The sequence below is a fragment of the Mustela putorius genome, unplaced genomic scaffold (assembly GCF_011764305.1).
Source record: "Mustela putorius furo isolate JIRA1106 unplaced genomic scaffold, ASM1176430v1.1 tig00000127_pilon_pilon_pilon, whole genome shotgun sequence".
Taxonomy (NCBI): Eukaryota; Metazoa; Chordata; class Mammalia; order Carnivora; family Mustelidae; genus Mustela; species Mustela putorius.
Window position 1 is genome coordinate 8,283,093 of NW_025421288.1, and position 21,028 is coordinate 8,304,120.

Consider the following 21,028-nt stretch of genomic DNA (forward strand, 5'->3'; position numbering starts at 1 on the left):
ACAGTCAGTGGGTCCCTCCTCTCCCCGGTCCCTCTCCCCAAAAGTAACCACTGTTCACAGTTGACTGAAGGATTTTTAACTTTATGACTCACCTGGTTCCTTGAAAGAGAAAGATTTCCCAGGACATAGTTAAAGGGGAGTAGATTGAGACCTAGGTTTTGGGAATTTGGGAAACATCGCTCCGCGGATAATCATGGAGACTTAGGGGGACAGCCAAAGGGCGTTGGGAGTTTGGAGGGAGGGTTTGGAGCAGGAGAGGAGCGGGGAGGGAGGGTGTGGGTGTCTACCTCCCTGGAGCATGGGCTCTGTCAGCCCCTCAGGAGTGAAAGAGCAGAGGCTAGTGTCCTGGGCTCAAGGCCAACGTATCTGTTCATTGTTTGTTCTGGCCACCCTCTTGGTCAACAGAGAAGGCAGGAGAGGCTGATTTGCAGAGCTGCTGCAGAGCTGGGATTACCGTCCAGGTTCTTCGTTCAGAGGTAGGAGCGACCCCGCTGGTGGGGGCTGGTCCTGGGGACGGGCTCCTGCCGAATTTCCAGCTAGGAGCTAGAGGTGGAGTAACCAAGACCCTTGCCCCATTTAAAAAAAAAAGAAAAAAACTATGGTCTGTACCTGCTGGAACAGGAGCTGGGCTTTCCTAGGTCAGCTTCCTTGGCCCAGGGGAAGGGAATATATTCAACAACTTTCAATGGCTTAAATGGAGACGCATGCTCTTTTGGAAATTTCTGCCGACCCTTCTCTTTCCGCCCTCTGCTGGAGCCCCCTCCCGCCCCTCACCCCTCACCCCCCAAAGCTAGACCGTAATGGTGATTTTGTCTCGGGCCACAGCAGGCCGTATGGTGTGTTAGCTCAATAAATCGTCACATGCTTGGGGACGAAATGGTCTCAGAAAGGGTTAGTAATTCCCCTAAAGTCACACAGCCCTCAGCAGCAGGAGTCAAAACTCCTACCGGCATCCAGGCTCCACAAGGGCAGGGATTTTCTTGTTCTTTGTTGTCTGCCCTGTGCCTGGAGCAGAGGCTGGCTTAGAGCAAACGCTGAAGAACTTTACGGAATGAATGAATGAATGAATGAACTCCAGGGATAACTGCCCCCAAAGTCCGTATCTTTTCCACAACAGTATCCTGAGCCCCACACTTCCTTTTACTCTCAAGCCTCCAGGGACCAATTCCCCCACTTATAGACCTCTCCGGCAGCTGCACAAACATTCACTGTGTGTGTAACACTAGGCCCCGGGGCCCGTGGTGCTGGTGGTGGTGCTGGTGCAGGGGATCAAGATCCTGATGGGTTGGGGCGCCTGCCGGGCTCAGTCGGTTAAGCGTCTGCCTTCAGCTCAGCTCATGATCCCAGAGTCCTGGGATCGAGTCCGCGTCAAGCTCCCCACTCAGGGGGAGCCTGTTCTCCCACTGCCTGCCACTCCCTCTGCTTGTGCTCATGCTCTCTCTGTCAAATAAATAAATCTTTAAAAATTAAAAATTAAAATTAAATAAATAAATAAGAACATGACAGGATAGCATCCCTGCCCTCATGGTGCTTCTTCCTGAAGGAAATGTATTCTGAGCTCCTCACAGGCCTTTGGCTTTGGGAAAATGGGATATTGTCTTTTCTGCTATATCCTTTACACTGACACCTCATTCCCCCGACATACACTCACGGGGGAATTTTTTTGTGGATACACACACAATTTTTTTAGTTAAAAGGAATCACCCCCACCCCCACCTCCATCTCAACTTTGCAAAGAAAACCTTTCTCTTTTGGAAGGTTTCAGATGCCTTGGTGAAAATAAGGGCCACCCGGGGGTCCAGGAGGACTTCCAGCCTCCTGCCTGGCACTCTGTCACATTTCTGAGGCATCTGACCCCACAGGGGCCTGTGGGTTCATTGGCAAAGTTAGGTGAGTCCTAGAACTCGTCATCACTGGGATACCTCAGCTTCCCTAGAAGTTTTGTTCCCTCCCCCCGCCCCCTGCTGGGGGTTCCCTGATGTGTACATGCGTCAAGTGTGTGTGTGTGTGTGATGAACCTTGGGCTTCTCTGTTGCCAGGCGACGTGCCTCTGTTTTGTTCCTATTATGCCTGTTTCCATAGTAACAACAAAGGGAGCTCTGTGGGCAGGCCCCCTGCCAGGGGGATTCCCCTTCCCCTCCCTCCTCGCTGCAGTCCCCTTCTCTAAAATCAGTGTATTACAGGGAAGACAAGACGCCCGACTGCTCAGAGAGTAATCATGGCTTTTAAACTGTGATCCCAGCAAGGAAGTGAAGTGTGCAATCTGCAGTCTCTTTGAAAGCAGACTCCCCGCCCTCCCCAGGAGGGCCCTTTGGCGTGTCAGCCTTAGAAGCAGAGAAATGACTGTTACCCCTTCTTTGAGCCATCTGGGATCTCCCCGACCCCACCACCGCCCCATACACACAGCCCCAGAGATGAGCGTCTCCGCCAAACATCAGCCCCTTCCATGTTCTCTTTCTTCCCTTCCTGATCTGTCTGTCCCAGTGAACAGCGAACCAATCGGGTGATTCTGGGATAAAGACATTACTGCCTAAGCAATTCTGAAACCCCCAAACTCCTAACCCAAACTCAAAATAGGAAGCCAAGTAAGTATCCCAGCTCAGTTCAAACCTCAGCCTGATTTTAAACCTCGGACTGCAAATAAGGAGTTCCTGAACCGCTCAGATCCGACAGCCGGGGTCCCGGAAACCTGCCCATTACACTCGGTCCTAATTGAAATCTTCAGGCCAAAGCAGAACCCAAGTCAAAGCTGATTAGAGAACAAGAGACGACACACAGGGCTCTGCGTACAGACTCTGGAAGGAAAGAAGGCACAGAAAGAGCAACCAGGCAAGAGAAAGGGGACGACGTGGGCAGGGACAGCAGGGCAGGTGGACACGGTTGGTTAGAGAGATGGCCCGGAGGCCTGGGAGGTGAGGATGTGTGGATGCGGAGAGATGGAGAAGAGAGGGGAAATGTGGAGCTGAGATTAAGGAAGAGGCAAAACACTATTGAACAGGGCTGTGAAGGAGGGAGCCCCCCCCCCCCAAAGTAGAGCTCAGAATTGGAGCTGAGGGAGGGAGCCAGCCGGCTCGGCTCCCCAGCAGGGGGCGGGGAACGAGGGGAGCAGCAGCCTCCTCTCCCCCTTTTTTGGACTCTGCCTTTCCGCCACCCTTTCCAACTTCCTCTGCCTTTCCTCCAGTTCCAGGGGAGAAAGGGAGACCAGCCCGCTTTTCCCTCCCTCTGCTGCTTGCACTTCCCAAGTCCAGGCTAAGGAGATCAGGCTGAGCAGTGAGGGAAGGGCCTCGGCTGCCCAGAGCCTGAGTCACCACATAGTTGAGGTTCCTGTCACTCGAAGTCCCGCCTCTGCTACACCCTGTGCCCTCTGCCCGCCCCAGGACTTGGAGCGCTGGGTTGGGAGGTGGTGGCGGTGACCTGCCTTGGGACCTGCTCCACTTCTGGGCTCAATACCCAGCGAGGGCTGCTCCAGCCCTGGATGCCATGCTTCTCTCTGCCTCCAACACCAAGGGTGTGTGGTCCGTTCATCATCGTCGCCCCGCGGCTTTGGGAGAGGCGCCCTCCTGCTCTAGGAACCAAAGTGACTCAGTGAGTGGCTTCGAGAACTGTGGAAAGACTCACATGCACCCTTGATAAGTCACTTCCCCTCTCTGGGCTCGGTTCCTCCTGGGTAAAATAAAGGGACTACCCTTCGCGGTGTCTCGGGCAATCCTGCATACGGTACATTCTGTAAGCCTGAGTCTCGCAGATGGAGCGTTCCCGCTGAGGGGGGTGAGATAAAGAGGCAAGTTTGCTAACCCCTGTCCTAACGGGAGTGGGCGGGGTAGGACACAGGCACCTCCACAATAGGGCCGCCAACACCCTTGGCAACTCGGTGATTCAGACCCCGCCGAGAGTGGGCCTGGCAGGAAAGCACCCCGTGGGTTCCCTGTGACTCAGGGGAAGTGCAGATGTCCCTGAAGAATGACTGGCCAGGGGCCCGCTATAACCAGCTCTATAGCTCGTCTCCCCAAGCACCTAGAAAGTTTCCGGTCCCGGTGTAGCCCCCACCCCCCACCCCCACCCTGGCCTTTGACGGGCGCCTCAGCTGCTTCCACCCCGCCTTACCTGGCCCTGGCAAGCCTCTTCCCCCGGCCTTCAACTCCATAGCCCTCCCTGCCCTGCCATGTCCCCTCGGTTACCCTTTGGCTCTGCCCATCTTCACTATCCACCCCCATCCTGACGGAGCCAGCCAGATGATTGCAAAAGGGCTGAGCCAGCGGGAGAGGCCCTCACATGACAGCTGTTCTTGCTGCAGAGGGGAGGGGGCAGCTGGAAGTAGAGGGAAGCACATTCCATGGGAGAGCCGATCAGAAATAGCCCCAAACCCTGACCGTCCAGCCCCTGCTCTGCGCCTGGCCTGCCCATTGTGTAAACAAGGTAAGGTCAGTAGGCTTCCCCTTTGGAATCCTGAGGAAATGTGGAAGGGGGGCAGGAAGGGGGAAGTTCCCGAAAGGGAGGGGGCTACAAGAATGAAAAGAGCCCAGGAACATCTAGAGACCCAGGGTCACCAAGGGCACCTTTGCCGCTTAGGCAGCCCCACATGCCCATGGGATTCTGCCTTTCCCAAGACATTGAATACAGCACAATGCCCAGCAGCCACCTTGACCGCCATTCCACCCATCCCTTGGGTGCTGAAGCTCTGGGACACCCCAGTAATTCCACTAGAGTAAAATGACAGCCTCCCCCGGGGAGCCATGCCAGCCTGATTAGAGCAAACAGACAGGAGCAGGTGGCTGTGTCTCTAACCTTTTGGGAACCCTGGTATTTTCAGGCCCCAGCATTAGGGGAGACATGCAGAAGAGAGGTGAGGACCCCAGAACTCCATTCAAATGCACAGGGGACCAGAGCAAGTCAGGGAAGTTACCCTCCAGTGTAGCTACAGCTGGAGGGGTGGGCCAGGGAAGCCACAGCCGCCCAGGAAAACCCCTTTGATGTGCGGAGGGAAAGTTTTGGGTTCTGAGGACAAAGAGTGCTGGTTGCCATGAAAACCACAGTATTAATTTCAGAAATGACTGGGTGGATCCTCCAAAACACTTTATTCCACTCCCTTTGACATTCTAGACCCTTCCCCCACCTCTCAAAAGGGGAAGTGGCACATTTGGGGCATGTGGGCAGCTGGTGGGCCGGGTCTGACCCAGTGTGCAGAGCAGCTGTCCAGCTCCAGCTCAAATAGGACATGAAAAAAAGAAGACAATCTAGGTCTTTCTTGGAAGAACTTTAAAGGCTTTTGGCTCTTTAATAAGTGACTTAAGCAGAGGGCCAACAAAGCTAAAACAAATAACTGCTTATAACCAGTATCTACCGGTTTCTACACAGGCTGAACCAAGTCTCAGGCGTTTCCATTCAGGCACTGGGCTCGGTGGATTTTATCTGCGGCGAGGACATGGATGGCGCTGGAGAGTTATCACACTAAATGAAATAAGTCAGAGAAAGACAAATACGCTATGATGTCACTCATAGGTAGAATTGAAGAAACAAACGAACAAAGGAAAAAAAGAGAGAGACAAACCAAGAAATAGACTAACTAGAGAGAACAAACTGCTGGTTCCCCCTGCAGAGGGGGCGGGGGAGAACAGGGAATGTGGATGAGGGAGTGCCCTGATGAGCACTGAGCGACGTGTGTTAGTGTGAAATCACTCAATGGCACACCCGAAACTAACAGAACACTGTACGCTAACTATACGGAAATAAAATAAAAGATTTCATCCGCAGTCAAATGCACCTGAGCCCAGACTCCTCTCCTTTGTCCACCTCCTTTTCTGGACACTCTTAAGATCTTGCCCAGTAAGCGGATAAAACGGCTCCCTCCTTGCATCTCACTCTAGTTCCCCAAGATCACCCCTGTTCTCAGGCCCAGCCCGCTCCCAACTCCCCCTTCCCTTTTGGCCCCATGACCGTGGCTGGGGACCCAGGAGGCACGCGCTGCAGCCTGGGCTCCCGGATGCCAGCTCCAGGTGGTATGCTAGTGGCACAAGCCTCCCCAGCATGTCAGGAAATGGGCCCAACAACCAGAGATGTCCCCCTGGCGCAGGCGCTCACAGGCCACGCAGAGGCGAGCCGGGCGGGGCCGGGAGGAGCCAGGGAGCCAGGCAGAGCTCCAACAAGCGCCGGGGCCCCAGCCCCAGCCGGGATCGGGATAGGGAGGCCGCCAGTCCTAAGCACAGCCCCAGAGCCCCAGGCTGGGCGGTGACTCAGGGCTCCTCTGGGCAGGGCGGGGCCGCACCAACTCCAGATGGCCCTCCCCTCTTTCCCTGCCCCACAGCTGCCGCTAGAAACTCCTGCTGTTAACCTCTTTTTTGCCCACCAGGGCAGGGCAGAAGCCCTCTAGCTCCATCTGGCTTCGGAAGCCCATAGCCAACCCACCCCAGGTCTCAACACCCTCCCCTTGGGCTGCCCCCCCACCTCCGTTTGTGGGTACTGGCCGGCCCCCAAGCACAGGCCTCGTCTCATCCAACAACCTGGCCACTCTCCTCTGCACCAAACCACCAGACCCTGAGGCCCAGGAGGCAGGAGGTGAGGATGAGTCACTCTTCCTGCAGTCCGAGGGAGGCTGGGAGGCGGGGTCCCCCAGCCCGGCCCAGTCCACATGCGGTGCCCGGTCTGCTGCGGCCCACCCAGCAGAAACCCCATTTTCCCCAGCTCGGCCCCACTTCTGGGCCTCTCTGACCTGCCCCTTCAGACCTTCAGAACTGGGGTCTCTCCAGACTAACTCCTCAGCTACCCAGAAGGTCAAGGATACCAGGAAGGGGGTGGGTGACGATTACACAAGCAGAGAAGCAGGGAGGTGTGGTGGGAATCGGAATCTGGGAAGGGAGTCTGACAGGTTAGGTGAGGCCCTGGCACCCAGTGCCTGGCCCAACCCAGCCGGCAACTAGCACTTTTAGATCCTAACCAGGAGCAGCCTGGAATGCTCGGAAGCAAGACAGGTGGCAAGTTTGGATCCAACTCCAGATGACCTGCCAGGGAGCAAACCCTGAGCAAGAACGAGCCCATCCTCGCCCGGCTGGATTCCACATGGGGACTCTGCTCCGCCCGTTCTTCCCAGAACCCTGGCTCTAGCCCAAGTACCCAGAGAGATGACAAGCCTGCCCCCTCCCAAGCTACCAGACCATCTGTACCTGGGAAGCCCACCTTCTTCGCCTCCCAGCTAAGCCCTTCTCTGCGCTTGGACTAAGGGTGGGAGAGAAAGAGCACACGTAAAACCATCAACTAGCGACCAAAGGTTGAGTCGTGACTGTTTCTACATCTGCCTCAGAATGTGAATCAAACTGGAGCTTTCCAACTTCGCCGTGTGTAATAACACGGGGAGACCTTCGATGCTCTTCAGACAACAGAAACAGGAACAGTAGCAACAGTAGGACAAGACAGGAGGAACAAGAACCTGTGAGAAGGGCATTAAGCTCGAGAGAGAGAATATAGTACTCCCGGGTCTGAGTGGGGTTCTTAGGTGGCAAGTCGGGACGGTCCCAAGTTCCAGGAAGCAGCCAGGCCCATTTCCAGCACGGGTTCCAGTGACAGCCACTGGGGTCAAAATCCCATCTCCACAAGCAAGTCTCTTAAATCTCTGAACCCCACTTCCTTGTGAGAAAGTAGGACTACCCCAGAGATGATCCACAGTCAGTCTAGAGCCAACAGGCCAGTCCTGTTCTGAGTAGTCTGTGACTGGTATTTCTGCTTGAAATATTTCAACCAAGACCCTCAGTGCCACCACCTCCCTCCTTCCCAGGGCATCTGTGAGAAATAACGTGAACTTCCTCCACAAACTGTGCTATCGTGCCTTAGCAATCTGGTCCTGAAGACTTAGGCAGTTCCAAAGCCCTATGTCACCGCCCGACCTAACTGCACCCGGCCTCTCCCAGCTAGGCCAAAAGTCAGTGATCACAGTACAGGCAGGGCGAATACAGTCAAAACAGAGAGACCTCTCCTCTACCCTTCTAAGACTCTCTCCTGCAAAAGGAGGTACTGCAGGCCCAGAAAATACCCTGCTTCAACATATCGACTTCCCTTTGAAGAAGCCATCACTCATAAAGGAGGCAGGACAGGTAAGAGTTCAATGTTCAGTTTCCTTTAATGACCCCCATCTCCCCGAAGGGTAGGTACAGGCAACTAGGCGACGGCAAGAGATGTTCATTTGAAGATCTTGCCCTGATTGAAGGTTTTGCCCACATGCTGGAAGGCCCCCTCCCAGGAAAAGTACTCTCGAACCAGCGTCTGGGTCTCCTCGCTGCCAGGATCCAGTTTCCGCCAGGTATATGACTCGTAGTCCACCTGCCAATCTGGACTCAGCTGGGGAGAGAAAGCCAGATTAAGCACGTGGTCAGGTTATCAGACACTGTCCCACACCTGTTACTTCCAGCTCAGAAGCATGTCATCAGATCCTAAAATGCCCGTGACCATGGCAGTCCTTCCTGTACACATTCCTTGCACTCTCCGAATGCCTACAAGCGCGGGAATGGAGGTGGACTTCCCACCCCCTTGCCCCACCCTGAAGAGACAGGCTCCTCCTACACCTTTCCTCACCGGAAAGGCAAGCTCCTGGCCTCGGAAGACCCAGACTCCAGAAATGGAGCTGCTGTTGTTGGTTCCAAAGAGGATGACACTGGCAAAGGCATTCTTCCTCAGTTTGTCCAACCGCTGGAACATTCCTGAAGGGGCGAGGGAGAACGTGCAGTCTTTAGAACCACATCACCCACGGCCTTGTTCCCCCCGACCTTCTTCCTCGACCCACTCCCTTCTTACCAGTGATGAGGTTGCAACTCATGAAGGTCTGGGTGAGCTCTTCAGGGAAGCGGTACTCAGCGTACCACAGAGACCAGCCATCCTTATCAAAATGCTCCCAAAAATACGGCAGCGCCACAGAGAGTGTGTCCTCATTGGAGTACTTGCGCTTAAATTCGTCCAACACAAAGGTACTGAATGGAGGAAAAAAGCAAGGTCAATGTGGAGAAGGTCCCACTGAAGCAACAAAGGGTTGCCAGGTAAAGAGAAACTAAGGGCAAATTTCACTAAAAATGTACTGGTTTAAAGGAAGAGGTCACTGGATTGGCAGATGTGTACAACCTTGCAAGGGAGCAGAGCTAAGGGCATATAACCAGGGGCCAGGGCACTCCTCTGCTCCCTATCTCGGGCCTAAGTCAGCTAGGCTCCAGGAGGGTAGGACCCACGTGGGCTGGAGGGAAGCCCTGCTGCGAGGACAGTGCGGCCAACTGCTGCCCCCTGGTGGAGACCCAGAATGTGCGCTCCTTCTCCGCGGCCACCCCCTCCAGGGCCCTCTCCCACTGAGTCACACTCAGTCCCTGAATCACCCAACTCTCCCCCGCCACCACCACAGGCCTCTTCGGGTTACACACACTACAGTGTGACAGCTATGTAACCGGCAAACGTTATCACAAGGCCTCCGCCCCAGACCTTACACCCGTGGCCTTGAGTCACTCTGCCCAGGAACAAGTCCAGATGCTGCAAAGACCTGAGGGTTAGATCCTTGCAGCAACTTGGCACAGTGCTGAGAAGGCTCGCTGTGCAGAGTCCCTCCCCTCATGGCAGGGTGCTCTTTCTTTTCTTTCCAGTTATAAAACCACATGCTGACTGAAGAAAATCACTGGCAATGCCAGCAAACAAGAGAACTGATTAGTATGTTCGTGTACTTCTGGCTGGTGGCTCTCCAAAGACCATGTGTGTAGTTTTGTGCCTTTTATCATTTAATACGGTCACCCTACCGGGGATTCTTTTTCACAAATGTTTTAAGATTTTCTATTTATTCATTTGCGAGAGACAACACGGGAACACAAGCAAGGGGGAAGGTCAGAGGGAGAGGGAGAAGCAGACTCCTCACTGAGCAGAGAGCCCAATGCGGGGCTCAATCCCAGGACACCAGGATCATGATCTGAGTCGAAGGCAGACACTTCATTGAGTAACCCAGGCGCCCTTTACAAATTTTTTTTAAAGATTTTTATTTATTTATTTATTTGACAGAGATCACAAGTAGGCAGAGAGGCAGGCAAAAAGAGAGGAGGAGGGGCGCCTGGGTGGCTCAGTGGGTTAAGCCGCTGCCTTCGGCTCAGGTCATGATCTCAGGGTCCTGGGATCGAGTCCCACATCGGGCTCTCTGCTCAGCAGGGAGCCTGTTTCCTCCTCTCTCTCTCTGCCTGCCTCTCTGCCTACTTGTGATCTCTCTCTGTCAAATAAATAAATAAAATCTTTGAAAAAAAAAAAAAAAAAAAAAGAGAGGAGGAAGCAGGTTTCCCGCTGAGCAGAGAGCCCGATGCAGCGCTCGATCCCCGGATCCTTAGATCATGACCTGAGCTGAAGGCAAAGGCTTTAACCCACTGACTCACCCAGGCGCCCCTTTTACAAATGTTTTAATAGCTAAATAATCCTCTACTGTATGACTGTGCCATAAACCTATTTTTAAAAACCCTTACTAAATGTTTAATTGGCTCCATTGTTCATTACTATAAATAATGCCAACAAACCCAGAATTAAAAGCCATTCCTTTCCCTCTTCCCAGATAAGGTTAAGGGGGGTGACCTGCCCACTGTTAGAATATAGCAAAGCAGGGCGCCTGGGTGGCTCAGTGGTTTAAGCCGCTGCCTTCGGCTCAGGTCATGATCTCAGGGTCCTGGGATCGGGTCCCGCATCGGGCTCTCTGCTCAGCAGGGAGCCTGCTTCCCTCTCTCTCTCTCTGCCTGCTCCACATCTACTTATGATTTCTCTCTGTCAAATAAATAAATAAAATCTTTAAAAAAAAAAAAAAAAAAAGAATATAGCAAAGCAGATGCTGTCCTTGAACCCTGGGTCCTATGGTCCTTCCCAAAAATACGATGGAGACCTCCTCTGAGGAGCTTCTACCCCAACCATCTGGAAAAGGGACCAGGGATTTTTTTCTTCACACCTTCCTGAGCTGTTAGAACTTCATAATTTATGACCATGTTGTATCCATTTCCCCCCAAATGAGGACAAGCTCTGAACCACTCTGGAAACAAGTGTAGCTGGAAGGCCTTAAAAGGACTGGAACTGGGACACTTGGGTGGCTCAGTTGGTTAAGCGTCTGCCTTGGGCTCAGGTACCGATCATAGAGTCCTAGGATAGAGCCGTGTGTGGGGCTTCATGCTCAGCAGGGAGTCTGCTTGCCCTTCTCCCTCTGACCTTCCCCCCTGCTTGTGCTCTCTTACAAATAAATAAAATCTTTAAAAAAAAAAAAAAAGAGCCAGAACCAACTATTGACATATTGCAGCCTTCATCTTTGAAGACATGACCTTTGCATTAAAAATCCTACAGAAAATCTCTTGCCAGCCCAAAAGAGAACCATAGTAATACTGCTAACTGGTATGAACCTGGGCACCTGGGTGGCTCAGTGGGTTAAGCCTCCGCCTTTGGCTCAGGTCATGACCTCAGGGTCCTGGGATGGGGCCCTGCATCAGGCTCTCTGCTCAGCAGCGAGCCTGCTTCCTCCTCTCCCTCTGCCTGTCTCTCTGCCTACTTGTGATCTGTCAAATAAATAAAGTTAAGCTTAAAAAAAAAAAATGGTATGAATCAATATTCCCAAAAGGATGTAAGTTGGTTTTCTTTAAACTCAATTACATTATATATTTTTTTAATTTTTAGATTTTATTTATTTATTTGACAGAGAAAGACACACAGAGAGAGGGAACACAAGCAGGGAGAGTGGGAGAGGGAATAGCAGACTCCCTACTGAGCAGGGAGCCCGGCATAGGGCTCCATCCAAGGACTCTTAACAACTGAGCTTAACAACTGAGCCACCCAGGCACCTCAGGATATAAGTTTATTAACAATTTTCAGTCTACTAGTGATTTATTTTCTGCCCAAAATATACATACCTAATATATGTGAAAATCTCTAGCTAACAATTAACTGGGTCCATGTTACAAGAGCACACGTAACTCAGGTTAGTTATCACAGCTTATGTACACACACCAAAACTGCTCATTCCTGACCTGTCCTTGTATTAGGTTCAAGGTCAACCACCTCAGTTCAAAAAGAAATACATCTGTAAAGAGAAGCTGCATCTGGAGGCTTCCTTGGTCATGTATGAAGTGCCTAGGCCCAAGATTACACTTCTTTCTCCCCAAATGGGGAAGAGCAGTGCCCACTGTGACCATCTGTGCTAGGATGCTCATCATTTACAAGTCCCCGTGCCCCTATTCTGCCCACCAGCAGTGTGCACCTTCATGCTAATTTATGCCATAAAAAAACATTACAGGGGCGCCTGGGTGGCTCAGTGGGTTAAAGTCTCTGCCTTTGGCTCAGGTCATGATCCCTGCTCGGCAGGGAGCCTGCTTCTCCCCAGGTCTCTCTCTCTGCCTGCCTCTCTGCCTAACTTGTGATCTCTGTCAAATAAATAAATAATCTTAAAAAAAAATTTTTTTTTTTTAATTTTTAAAAAATGTTAAAAACCAGGAGAGCCTGGGCAGCTCAGTTAGTTAAGCACCTGACCCTTGATTTCGGCTCAGGTCATGACCTCACAGAGATCAAGCCCCATTTGTGAGTCTGCTTCTCTGCCTCCCTCTGCACGCCCTCCACAAAATAATATCTTTTTTTTTTTTTTAAGATTTTATTGTCAGGGAGAGCGAGCGAGCGCAGGCAGACAGAATGGCAGGCAGAGACAGAGGGAGAAGCAGGCTCCCCGCCGAGCAAGGAGCCCAATGAGGGACTTGATCCCAAGATGCCGGGATCTTAACCAACTAAGCCACCCAGGCATCCCCACAGAATAAAATCTTAAAAGAAAAAATCTTAAAAAATCTTAAAAAAAAAAAAAAAAAACATCATTACAAAACGGGGGAGGGTGAACCCTGTTGAACCCCAACAGACCAACTAGTGAGATGGTGGACAGCTTTGGGAAAGGCAGAGTGAGTGAGTGAGAAAAGCAGGAGCAAGAACTGCGTGAAGTGGCCGCCGACAACAGAGGTCTCCTAATGCAATTCTAACGAAACGCCAGGGCACTAGCTGAGGACTTGAGTACAGAGAGCAGGCAAGTACTGAATGCCCCCCTTCTAGGAAAACCAACAAGCTTCCTTTCACTGTATTCTTTTCTTTGAAGAACCCTAACCTTTACTGAAAAGGCTGGCAGTGGATGGGGTGAGGACCATCCCATCTTCTTCCTTCTTGAGGGGTTCTAGTCCCCCATCCGGGAAACAACGCCGCAGACAGGCACTAGGGAGTCTCGGTCACCGTCCCTTCTCAATGAGGATGTTTATACCGTTTGCTCACATAGGGCGCCTGGGTGCCTCAGTCAGTTAAGCGTCTGCCTCTCGGATGGAGCCCGAGAGCCCCACATCAGGCTCCCTGCTCAGCGGGGAGTCTGCTTCTCTCTCTCCTTCTGTCCCTCCCCCACTGCTTGTGTGCACACACGCCCTTCTCTCTTAAATAAATGTTTAAAAAAAATTTACCCAATTCTTGAGGATAAACTCAAGAAGTTGTTTTCCTTGCCAACAAGACATCTTTCAATTTTATATGGCAACCTAAAATGGTCCTCGCTATGAGAGGGGAACACACAAAGGCAAAAACTGGCCTTCTTGAATCCCATGCCCCCTTCCCTCTAATATCCTTACCTCTTGGGCAGGTGAGCGAAGGGGTCCTTGGCCTTGGGCTCAGCAGCCAATGCCTGTTCACATTCATCCATCTCCTCCTCAGGAGCAGGGGCAGCAGCCTTTTTCTCCTCTTTCCGCTCAGCCTGGGGCTTCTGCTTCTCTTCCCGAGAACCTTTCTCTTTCCGTGGGGTGTCCTTTTTAGGCTGGCTCTCTGCAAACTTTTTAGCTGGCGCAGAGAAAGGGAGAGAAGTCAGCATCCTGCCTCTCTCCGTATGCCTCTAAAGGCAGTGAGCAAGGGAACGGAAACACAGTGGCAGGGCAACTGTGGAATCTAAGCTCCGCACTGCTCTGTCACCCGCTCCCTGTATGTCCACTCAGCAACAAACACACACCTGCACTACGACTCCTGTATGTGAACACTAAGGAGGGAAGAACATATGCCTGTAAAACACAGGACACTACATAGAACAGCCCGCATTCGGTGGGTCCACGGAACCCAGAAGCCTGATGGGAAATCAAGGGATGGAGACTGAGCGAACAGCCCCGAGCCGGGCCACGTGTTCCTCTACCTCCAGACTCACCATCGAACTGGGCCATCTTCTCACAGAGTTTCACCTCCCCCAAGACAGCCCGGAACTGGGGCTGGTTAATGCAGGTGAGGAACCAGCGGTTGGTATTGGGGAAGGCCTGGCGGAAAGAAGGCTCCAGGACCTGTCAGCACATAAGGGTGGAAGAAGCAAAGGAGAGAAAAGGTCTTGAGAGGTTTCAAGTCTGAGAGCTTTTTCTCTACACCAAAGCTCCACCTTCTCTCAACCCCTGAGAGGGCAGCTCCCTAGAACACCATCTTACCCTGGAAGGCTACTTCCCCTGTACCCTCCTCTTTTTAACACTCCAGTCCAACTTAATGGATACCTGATCCCATTCTTCGTTTACTACAAATCGACCTGGTAGACATGTTCATATGGCACCTTAGCCCTTTTACAAAACCACGTCACACCTACACACTCCAATCTCAAATGTCATGTGTCAGGGCGCCTGGGGGGCTCAGTCAGTTAGGTGTCTGCCTTCAGCTCAGGTTATGATCCTGGAGTCCCGGGATCAATCGAGCCCCTGGTGGGGCTCCCTCTCAGTGGGGCCCCTACTTCTCCCTGTGCTTTTGCCCTCCCCCCAGTTCATGCTCTTTTTCTATTTCTTTCTCAAATACATCAATTAAGTCCTTTAAAAAAAAGTTACATGTCAAACTAGAAACAGAGGTGGGGCAACACAGCTACCAATACTCCTTTTGCCAAATAACAAGGTAACAGAAACTATCTACACATGATACATATTTTTCTTTCACCAAACTTCAGGACCTAGCAACATTCTTAACAACAACAACAAAAAAAGCAAAAAGTATTTCAGAATACCAAACAGTCCTTTAAACTAAACTTAGCTTTGCAACAAACTCCTTCACCACCTTTTTTTTTTAAGATTTTTTTTTAAATTCATTTGACAGACAGAGATCACAAGCAGGCAGAGAGGCAGGCAGAGAGAGAGGGGGAAGCAGGCTCCCTGCTGAGCAAAGAGCAGATGCGGGGCTTGATCCCAGGACCCTGAGCTCATGACCTGAGCCGAAGGCAGAAGCTTTAACCCACTGAGCCACCCAGGCGCCCCTCTTTTACCATCTTTTAGTTTGCTAAGATCAGAGCAAAAATAACCTTTGTCATGGAAATAGACTAGAGCAGTCAGTTCTATAGTACTGGTTCTACAGTATTTAGGTTTTCTTTTCTTTCCTTCATTTTTTAAAAAATGATTTTATTTATTTATTTGACAGAGAAAGATCACAAGTAGGCAGAGAGGCAGGCAGAGAGAAAGAGAAAGAGAGAGAGAGAGAGAAACAGGCTCCCTGCTGAGCAAAGAGCCTGATGCAGGGCTCAATCCCAGTACCCTGAGAGATCATGACATGAGCCAAAAGCAGCGGCCCAACCCACTGAGCCACCCAGGCGCCCCTGGGTTTTCTTTTCTTTTCTCTTAAGATTTTTATTTATTTGAGGTGCCTGGGCAGCTCAGTTGTTAAGCATCTGCCTTCGGTTCAGGTCATGATCCCTGCCGGGGGTGGAGCCCCCATCCGGTTCCCTGCTCAGCTGCAAGAGTGCTCCTCCCTCTCCCACTCCAGCTGCTTGCGTTCCCTCTCTCACTGTCTCTGTTTTTAAAAAAAAAAAAAAAAAAAACCACACACATACAAAACACAAGGGAACACAAATAGGTATTTTTTTTTTTAAGATTTTATTTATGTATTTGACAGACAGAGATCATAAGCAGGCAAAGAGAGAGGAGAAAGCAGGCTCCCCGATAAGCAGAGAGCCCGACACGGGGCTCGATCCCAGGACCCTGGGATCATGACCTAAGCCGAAGGCAGAGGTTTTAACCCACTGAGCCACCCAGGCACCCACAAGTAGGTACTTTTTGCCCCCAGTTATCACACTACTATTCTGGCTAGTATCAGTCCAAGAGCTGCTGGGACACCTGGGTGGCTCAGTTGGTTGGGCCTCTTGTGATCTCGCTCTCTCTCTCAAATAAATAAATATTTGTTTAAAAAAAGTGTACCAGGACACCTGGGTGGCTCAGTGGGTTAAAGCCTCTGCCTTCGGCTCGGGTCATAACCCCAGGGTCCTGGGATAGAGCCCCATGTCGGGCTCCTTACTCAGTGAGAAGCCTGCTTCTCCCTCTCTACCATTCCCCTGCTTGTGCTCTGTCTCTCTCTCTCAAATAAATAACTAAAAAAACTTTAAAATTTAAAAAAAAAAAAAATGTTTTTTTTAACTTAAAAAAAAAAGGGGCGTCTGGATGGCACAGTGGGTTAAAGCCTCTGCCTTCTGCTCAGGTCATGATCTCAGGGTCCTGGGATCGAGTCCCGCATCGGGCTCTCTGCTCAGCGGGGAGCCTGCTTCCTCCTCTCTCTGCCTGCCTCTCTGCCTGCTTGTGATCTGTCAAATAAAATCTTTACCAAAAAAAAAAAAAATTTTTTTTTTTTGAAAAAGAAGTACTGCTCTGCATTCAACACGTCATGTTCTCTGACCCAGTAACCTCAAGACTAATTACCACCTCACTGGTTTTATAACTTACAAGGAAAAGAACTAAAGGAATTCTCTCTCTCCCTCTCTCTCTCTCACAAACACACACACCTCTACCTACAACTAGTCAGTAATGAAACCAAAAACTGAACCTAGCCTGCCTCCAAAAGACCTTGGTACTGAAGCTACCAGCCCTACCTATATCTTTACAACTAAACACAAGCACAGCTGGACTTCCCAAAAAGTACGGAAACAAACTAAACATCTTCACTGCCAAACAGAAAGTCAGGAAACAGAACGTTACCTAACTTCTCAGAAGGAGGGAAAGCAGTCAGGGTACTCAAACTTGAGATCCCTAGTTGTTACCAGACGCACACTCATATCCAAGTCCTTGGCAGAATAAGGGTAAGCTGGAAGAATCATTTCTACCCTCCCTCCCTACCCTCTACTGACGTGATACTTTATAAATGTCACCTGTTTATAGAGCCACAACAGGGTGCAAACAACTGTGATGTCAGCCAGTGTCACACGTTCGCCCACCAGGAAAGTCCTCGTCTTCAAGTGAGCATCCAGTAGGCCCAGAATTCGCCTCACTTCCTCCTTTGCATTCTCTGTGGCCTATTGATTTAAAATGATCAAAAACTTACTAGCAGGTCCCCATCCCTTTCCCTGCTCCTCTCCCCCTAGCAACAGAACCAAGGTTGGTTCTGTTTCATTTCATTTCATTTCATTTCATTTACTAAATTCTGGCTCATTCCCATCCCCTCTCAATGGAGTCAGATCCGAGATCATTCCCAATGTATGACAAATGAAGCTCTTGACACCAAATTTCTTCATGGTGGAGTCTAGATGAATTTCCCACTACACTGACCTAGTACTTTATCTTTGGATTTTAGAAGGGACCTCAGAGATCACCTGGCTTAACCACTCCCCTACCATTTGGGATAGCTTTTCTACAGCAGAGATCTCTTCTCTGACCACTCTCAACAGGCACCACTTCCAGTGGATCGGTGTGACAAAGAACCCAGATACCATCAACCACAGTGCTCAAAATTCACACCCTGACGATGAGGTCTTTAATTATCCACATATTCTTAGCATCTCCCTTTCTCAATCTATTTTATTTCTTACTCCCTGACACTCAGGAGTTGATGCCATCCCTGCCCTTGGCTCCTCCCCCAGTCCCAAGGCTTACCTGCTTGTTGTGGTGCATGATGCCCAAGGTGGGGAAGACCCAGGTACTGGCTGGGGGCACTATGTCGCTATCAGCAAAGCTCACCCACTGCACCACCTGGGCTGCTGCCTCAGGAGTACTTCCCCGCAGCTCCTCATTGCTCACTGCAGAGGCAGAACACAAAGGTCAGAACTTTGGGGTCATGCCAACATCAATCCAAGTCCATGAAAATTCCTCTTCTACACACTCCAGCTCACCCTCATCCTCTCCTAACTCCTTCATTCCAGATCTTCCCATTCCCACACCCACTGCAAATTACCATAGTAGGCAATGGCATTGCTCTCGAATACACAAAATCCATCGTCACCCTCAAATGCTGGAACCTGGGACAAAACAGTCAAAAAGATAAGTAAAATTCAAAAAAATCAGTAAAATTCACAGTAACTTTTCACTAGCCAATCTCAGGAACTCCAATCATTTTGGATAAAAGTTCTTACATAAGGCTGACAACCCTTACTAAGCAAACTATTGATAAACACTACTGGTACTAACTCTAACCCATGAACTAGAAATATTTAAATAATTTGCTATATCTTACAATCTAAACTCTCATAAGAAATGACAAAGATTTAGGTATTATGTCTGTATAAAATCCCCCAATCAAATAGGCAAAAGATCAAAAAACTACGTGTCATATCTCTGTTCATGTACTTGAAAGGATGGCTCCCCACACAGCATTTGTCGCCTCTCTGTTTAGCAAGGTTATTTGTGGATCTCTGTAAGCCCCTTGGTCGGCTCAGGGCAGATACCTGATACATTTCCACCGCAAACAATCGAAACTCCCTCCCACAAACACAAAGCAACCTGTGAATTTTATAACAATCACTGGACAGCTCTGCATTAAATCAACATTTACCTCAAAATAAAAAGAACTTTAAATCACTGAAATGTTAAAAAAAAAAAAGTTATATGGAAAGCTCCCTTTTAAAGATGGAGACCATCTTCAGAGTGAGACAATCTCAGGGCTCCTTGAGTTCTCGGGACCAAAGACCCCTGTGCACTTCCTTACTTACCTTGCCTGCAGGAAATTTACGGAGAAATTCAGGGGTGCGGTTGGTTTGGCCAAAGTGGAAGTGGGGTGGTGCGGAGAGCACGCGGACCTGAGCCCCGCTGTACTGAGCAGCAATGAGGGCCTTGAAGGCCCTCCAGTTTTCAGGATATGTGTACAGGGTCTATGGGGAAAAGGAGGGTGGTATTCATGAGTAAAAAGGTCCCAGTCCTAAATGTCATCTCCCAGGATCAATTCCCTGAGTTATTCCCAACCTGTTCAACTCACTTTTACTCCCCCGGTGAACCGAGCTCTCTAGTATCTGTCGTGTGTAATCAGAGTCCTCTGAAATACCGAAGACAGAACTACACACCAACTGCTAAATAAAGCTTGCTGACAGGCTTGACCTTCCCTAAGGAAGGACATCTCTAGAATCATTCTCACCTCACATATATCTGTCCAGAAACCCAGAACTTGTAGCTCGCGCAGACTCCACCCGCCGACAAACATACACTCCTCCCTTCCCGGAGCCTTGGTTTCATTCATTGATGGTTAGCGAGTACCTGCCTACTCCACTGCTGAGCCGCGCACCCCTTCCAAAGCAGCACCCTTGTGTCTCACACACCCCGACCGCTTCCAAGTTCCCCTCAGAAGAGCCACGGAGAAACCGAATGGCATCTTCTCTTCCTAAACCAACTCGTTCTCCCCAAAGGACCACTCCTTCTTGTCACGCGTCCCGTCCCTCCGGTCCTGTCCCGCAGTGAGTTCCCCGGCGTTGCCTTCTCCTTCTATTAACCCGGCCAGCACGTTCTGACTCCCCCGTCCGAATAGTCCTCCCGTTCCCAAACCTCCCCGCTGGACGAACCTCAACCGGAGACAGCCGTACCTGCCCACAAAGACCCTCCTCTTCACCCCGTCCCTATGGGTGCCCCACAAAACGGTCGCAAAAGTTCTGTCAACCTGCCCGGATCCCACGTCTCGAGGCGGCAACGAACTCGAACCCCTTTCTCAGGCCCCAGACGGCCAGGATCCGACATCTCTTTTCTCCTCTACCCGAGACCCTTCCACCTCTTTGGCCTCCAAGAGTCCCAGCCTCAGTTCCCCTCCAGGGCCTGGAAGCCTTGCACTCCAACAGTACGGTCTCCAGACCCCGGATCACTTCCCCACTCGCCTCCAGAACTCCTCTGACCCCGGAGGGCCCTATTCCGGCAGAGGATGGCGTCGGATACCGCGACCCGGATCGCCGGAGCCGGCAAACTTACCCCAGCCGCCATGGTGATTCCGCAGAGAAAGGGGGTGGGGCTCTCGGCGCTGCCGCAAAGTAAGCCGTCAGGGAGAGGAGCGGGGGAAGGGGAGAGCCGTGGAGAAGCAGCAGCCGCAAAGCGAGGACGCCACAGAAGACATACGCACGACAGTTCTGTATCCCGCGGTGGCTGAATTGGGAAAAGAAGGGGGTGGGGCCTGCTGTTCTGCGCAGAGAAAGCTCGCGCCGGCGCAGTGGAACTCCTGGCTGGCCCGCCACTCGGGCCTGGCCAATCCGAGTCCCGACGTGGAGGTTGAAGGCGCGGAGGGTAAACTGTGAGAACCAGCTGGAAAACCTCCCCTTGTCTGCGACGTGGCACAGCTGCCAACTCCGCGCCAGCGCCGGCTCCCAGAGGCGTTTCCCCTCCAGCTCGGGAACCCGCGGCGACTGGACGGACATCCTGCCGGGCCCCTAACATCGGGACTGTGGGACCCTCACAGGAGCGGAAACAAGTCCTGTGTGGAGAAGCCCATTTGTTCCCGCTCTGGGTTTTTTAGAGAGGATGAATAGCTAACCAGAGCCCAAGTCAGAAACCCTGCCAAAGAGATGTTTCCTCCCATTAAACCACCCTGCGGCTCTGCGATGCGGTCCTGCAAGAAGGGCCCTGGTAGCGGGCCTGAAGCAGTGGCGTGCCCTGCGGCGGGCGAGTGCCGAGGGACAACACAGCGCACCCACGGCGCATCCCTTCCACCCGTCACCCTTAAGGGCTGCCAGTTTACCCATGATTGGATGCCCTTTACCCACGCTCGGGTCGGAAAATGTCTCCCCCATTTTAATCAGAACAGAATGAACTCGGTTAAGTGAGAGAAGAGCCCTGAACCCGTTTCAGGCCGTCACCATGGAAGTCCGGCGGCAAGATACATG

At 51.3% G+C, this 21,028-nt stretch overlaps 1 protein-coding gene and 1 long non-coding RNA gene across 3 annotated transcripts; one reads left to right on the top strand and one right to left on the bottom strand.

Moving 5' to 3' along the window:
- The first annotated feature begins 287 nt into the window (after positions 1 to 287).
- LOC123387287 lies at positions 288 to 5,760 on the top strand. 2 transcript variants are annotated; one of them, XR_006601610.1, is made up of 2 exons: positions 288 to 476; positions 5,356 to 5,760. It is a non-coding gene; the product is annotated as an uncharacterized LOC123387287 (long non-coding RNA). The 2 variants fall into 2 exon arrangements; XR_006601613.1 differs by lacking the exon at positions 288 to 476 and adding an exon at positions 1,452 to 4,416.
- A 2,328-nt stretch (positions 5,761 to 8,088) lies between these two features.
- EEF1G (eukaryotic translation elongation factor 1 gamma) lies at positions 8,089 to 20,278 on the bottom strand. Its single transcript, XM_004770303.3, has 10 exons — positions 20,124 to 20,278; positions 18,887 to 19,045; positions 18,133 to 18,196; positions 17,835 to 17,977; positions 17,114 to 17,257; positions 14,168 to 14,297; positions 13,608 to 13,812; positions 8,779 to 8,951; positions 8,560 to 8,684; positions 8,089 to 8,325 (listed from the first exon to the last, which is right to left on the bottom strand). The coding sequence occupies exons 1-10, from the start codon at positions 20,133 to 20,135 to the stop codon at positions 8,167 to 8,169; spliced, it is 1,314 nt and encodes a 437-aa protein (XP_004770360.2). The 5' UTR covers positions 20,136 to 20,278; the 3' UTR covers positions 8,089 to 8,166.
- Positions 20,279 to 21,028: the final 750 nt, after the last annotated feature.

Bases quoted from the DNA above. Each gene is read 5' to 3' on its own strand.
- EEF1G (XM_004770303.3), bottom strand. The intron at 18,197-18,886 runs GTAAGTAAGGAA...GTTTTGTCCCAG, and splicing joins GTAAATTTCCTGCAGGCAAG to GTTCCAGCATTTGAGGGTGA. The intron at 17,258-17,834 runs GTAAGCCTTGGG...TTAAATCAATAG, and splicing joins TCATGCACCACAACAAGCAG to GCCACAGAGAATGCAAAGGA.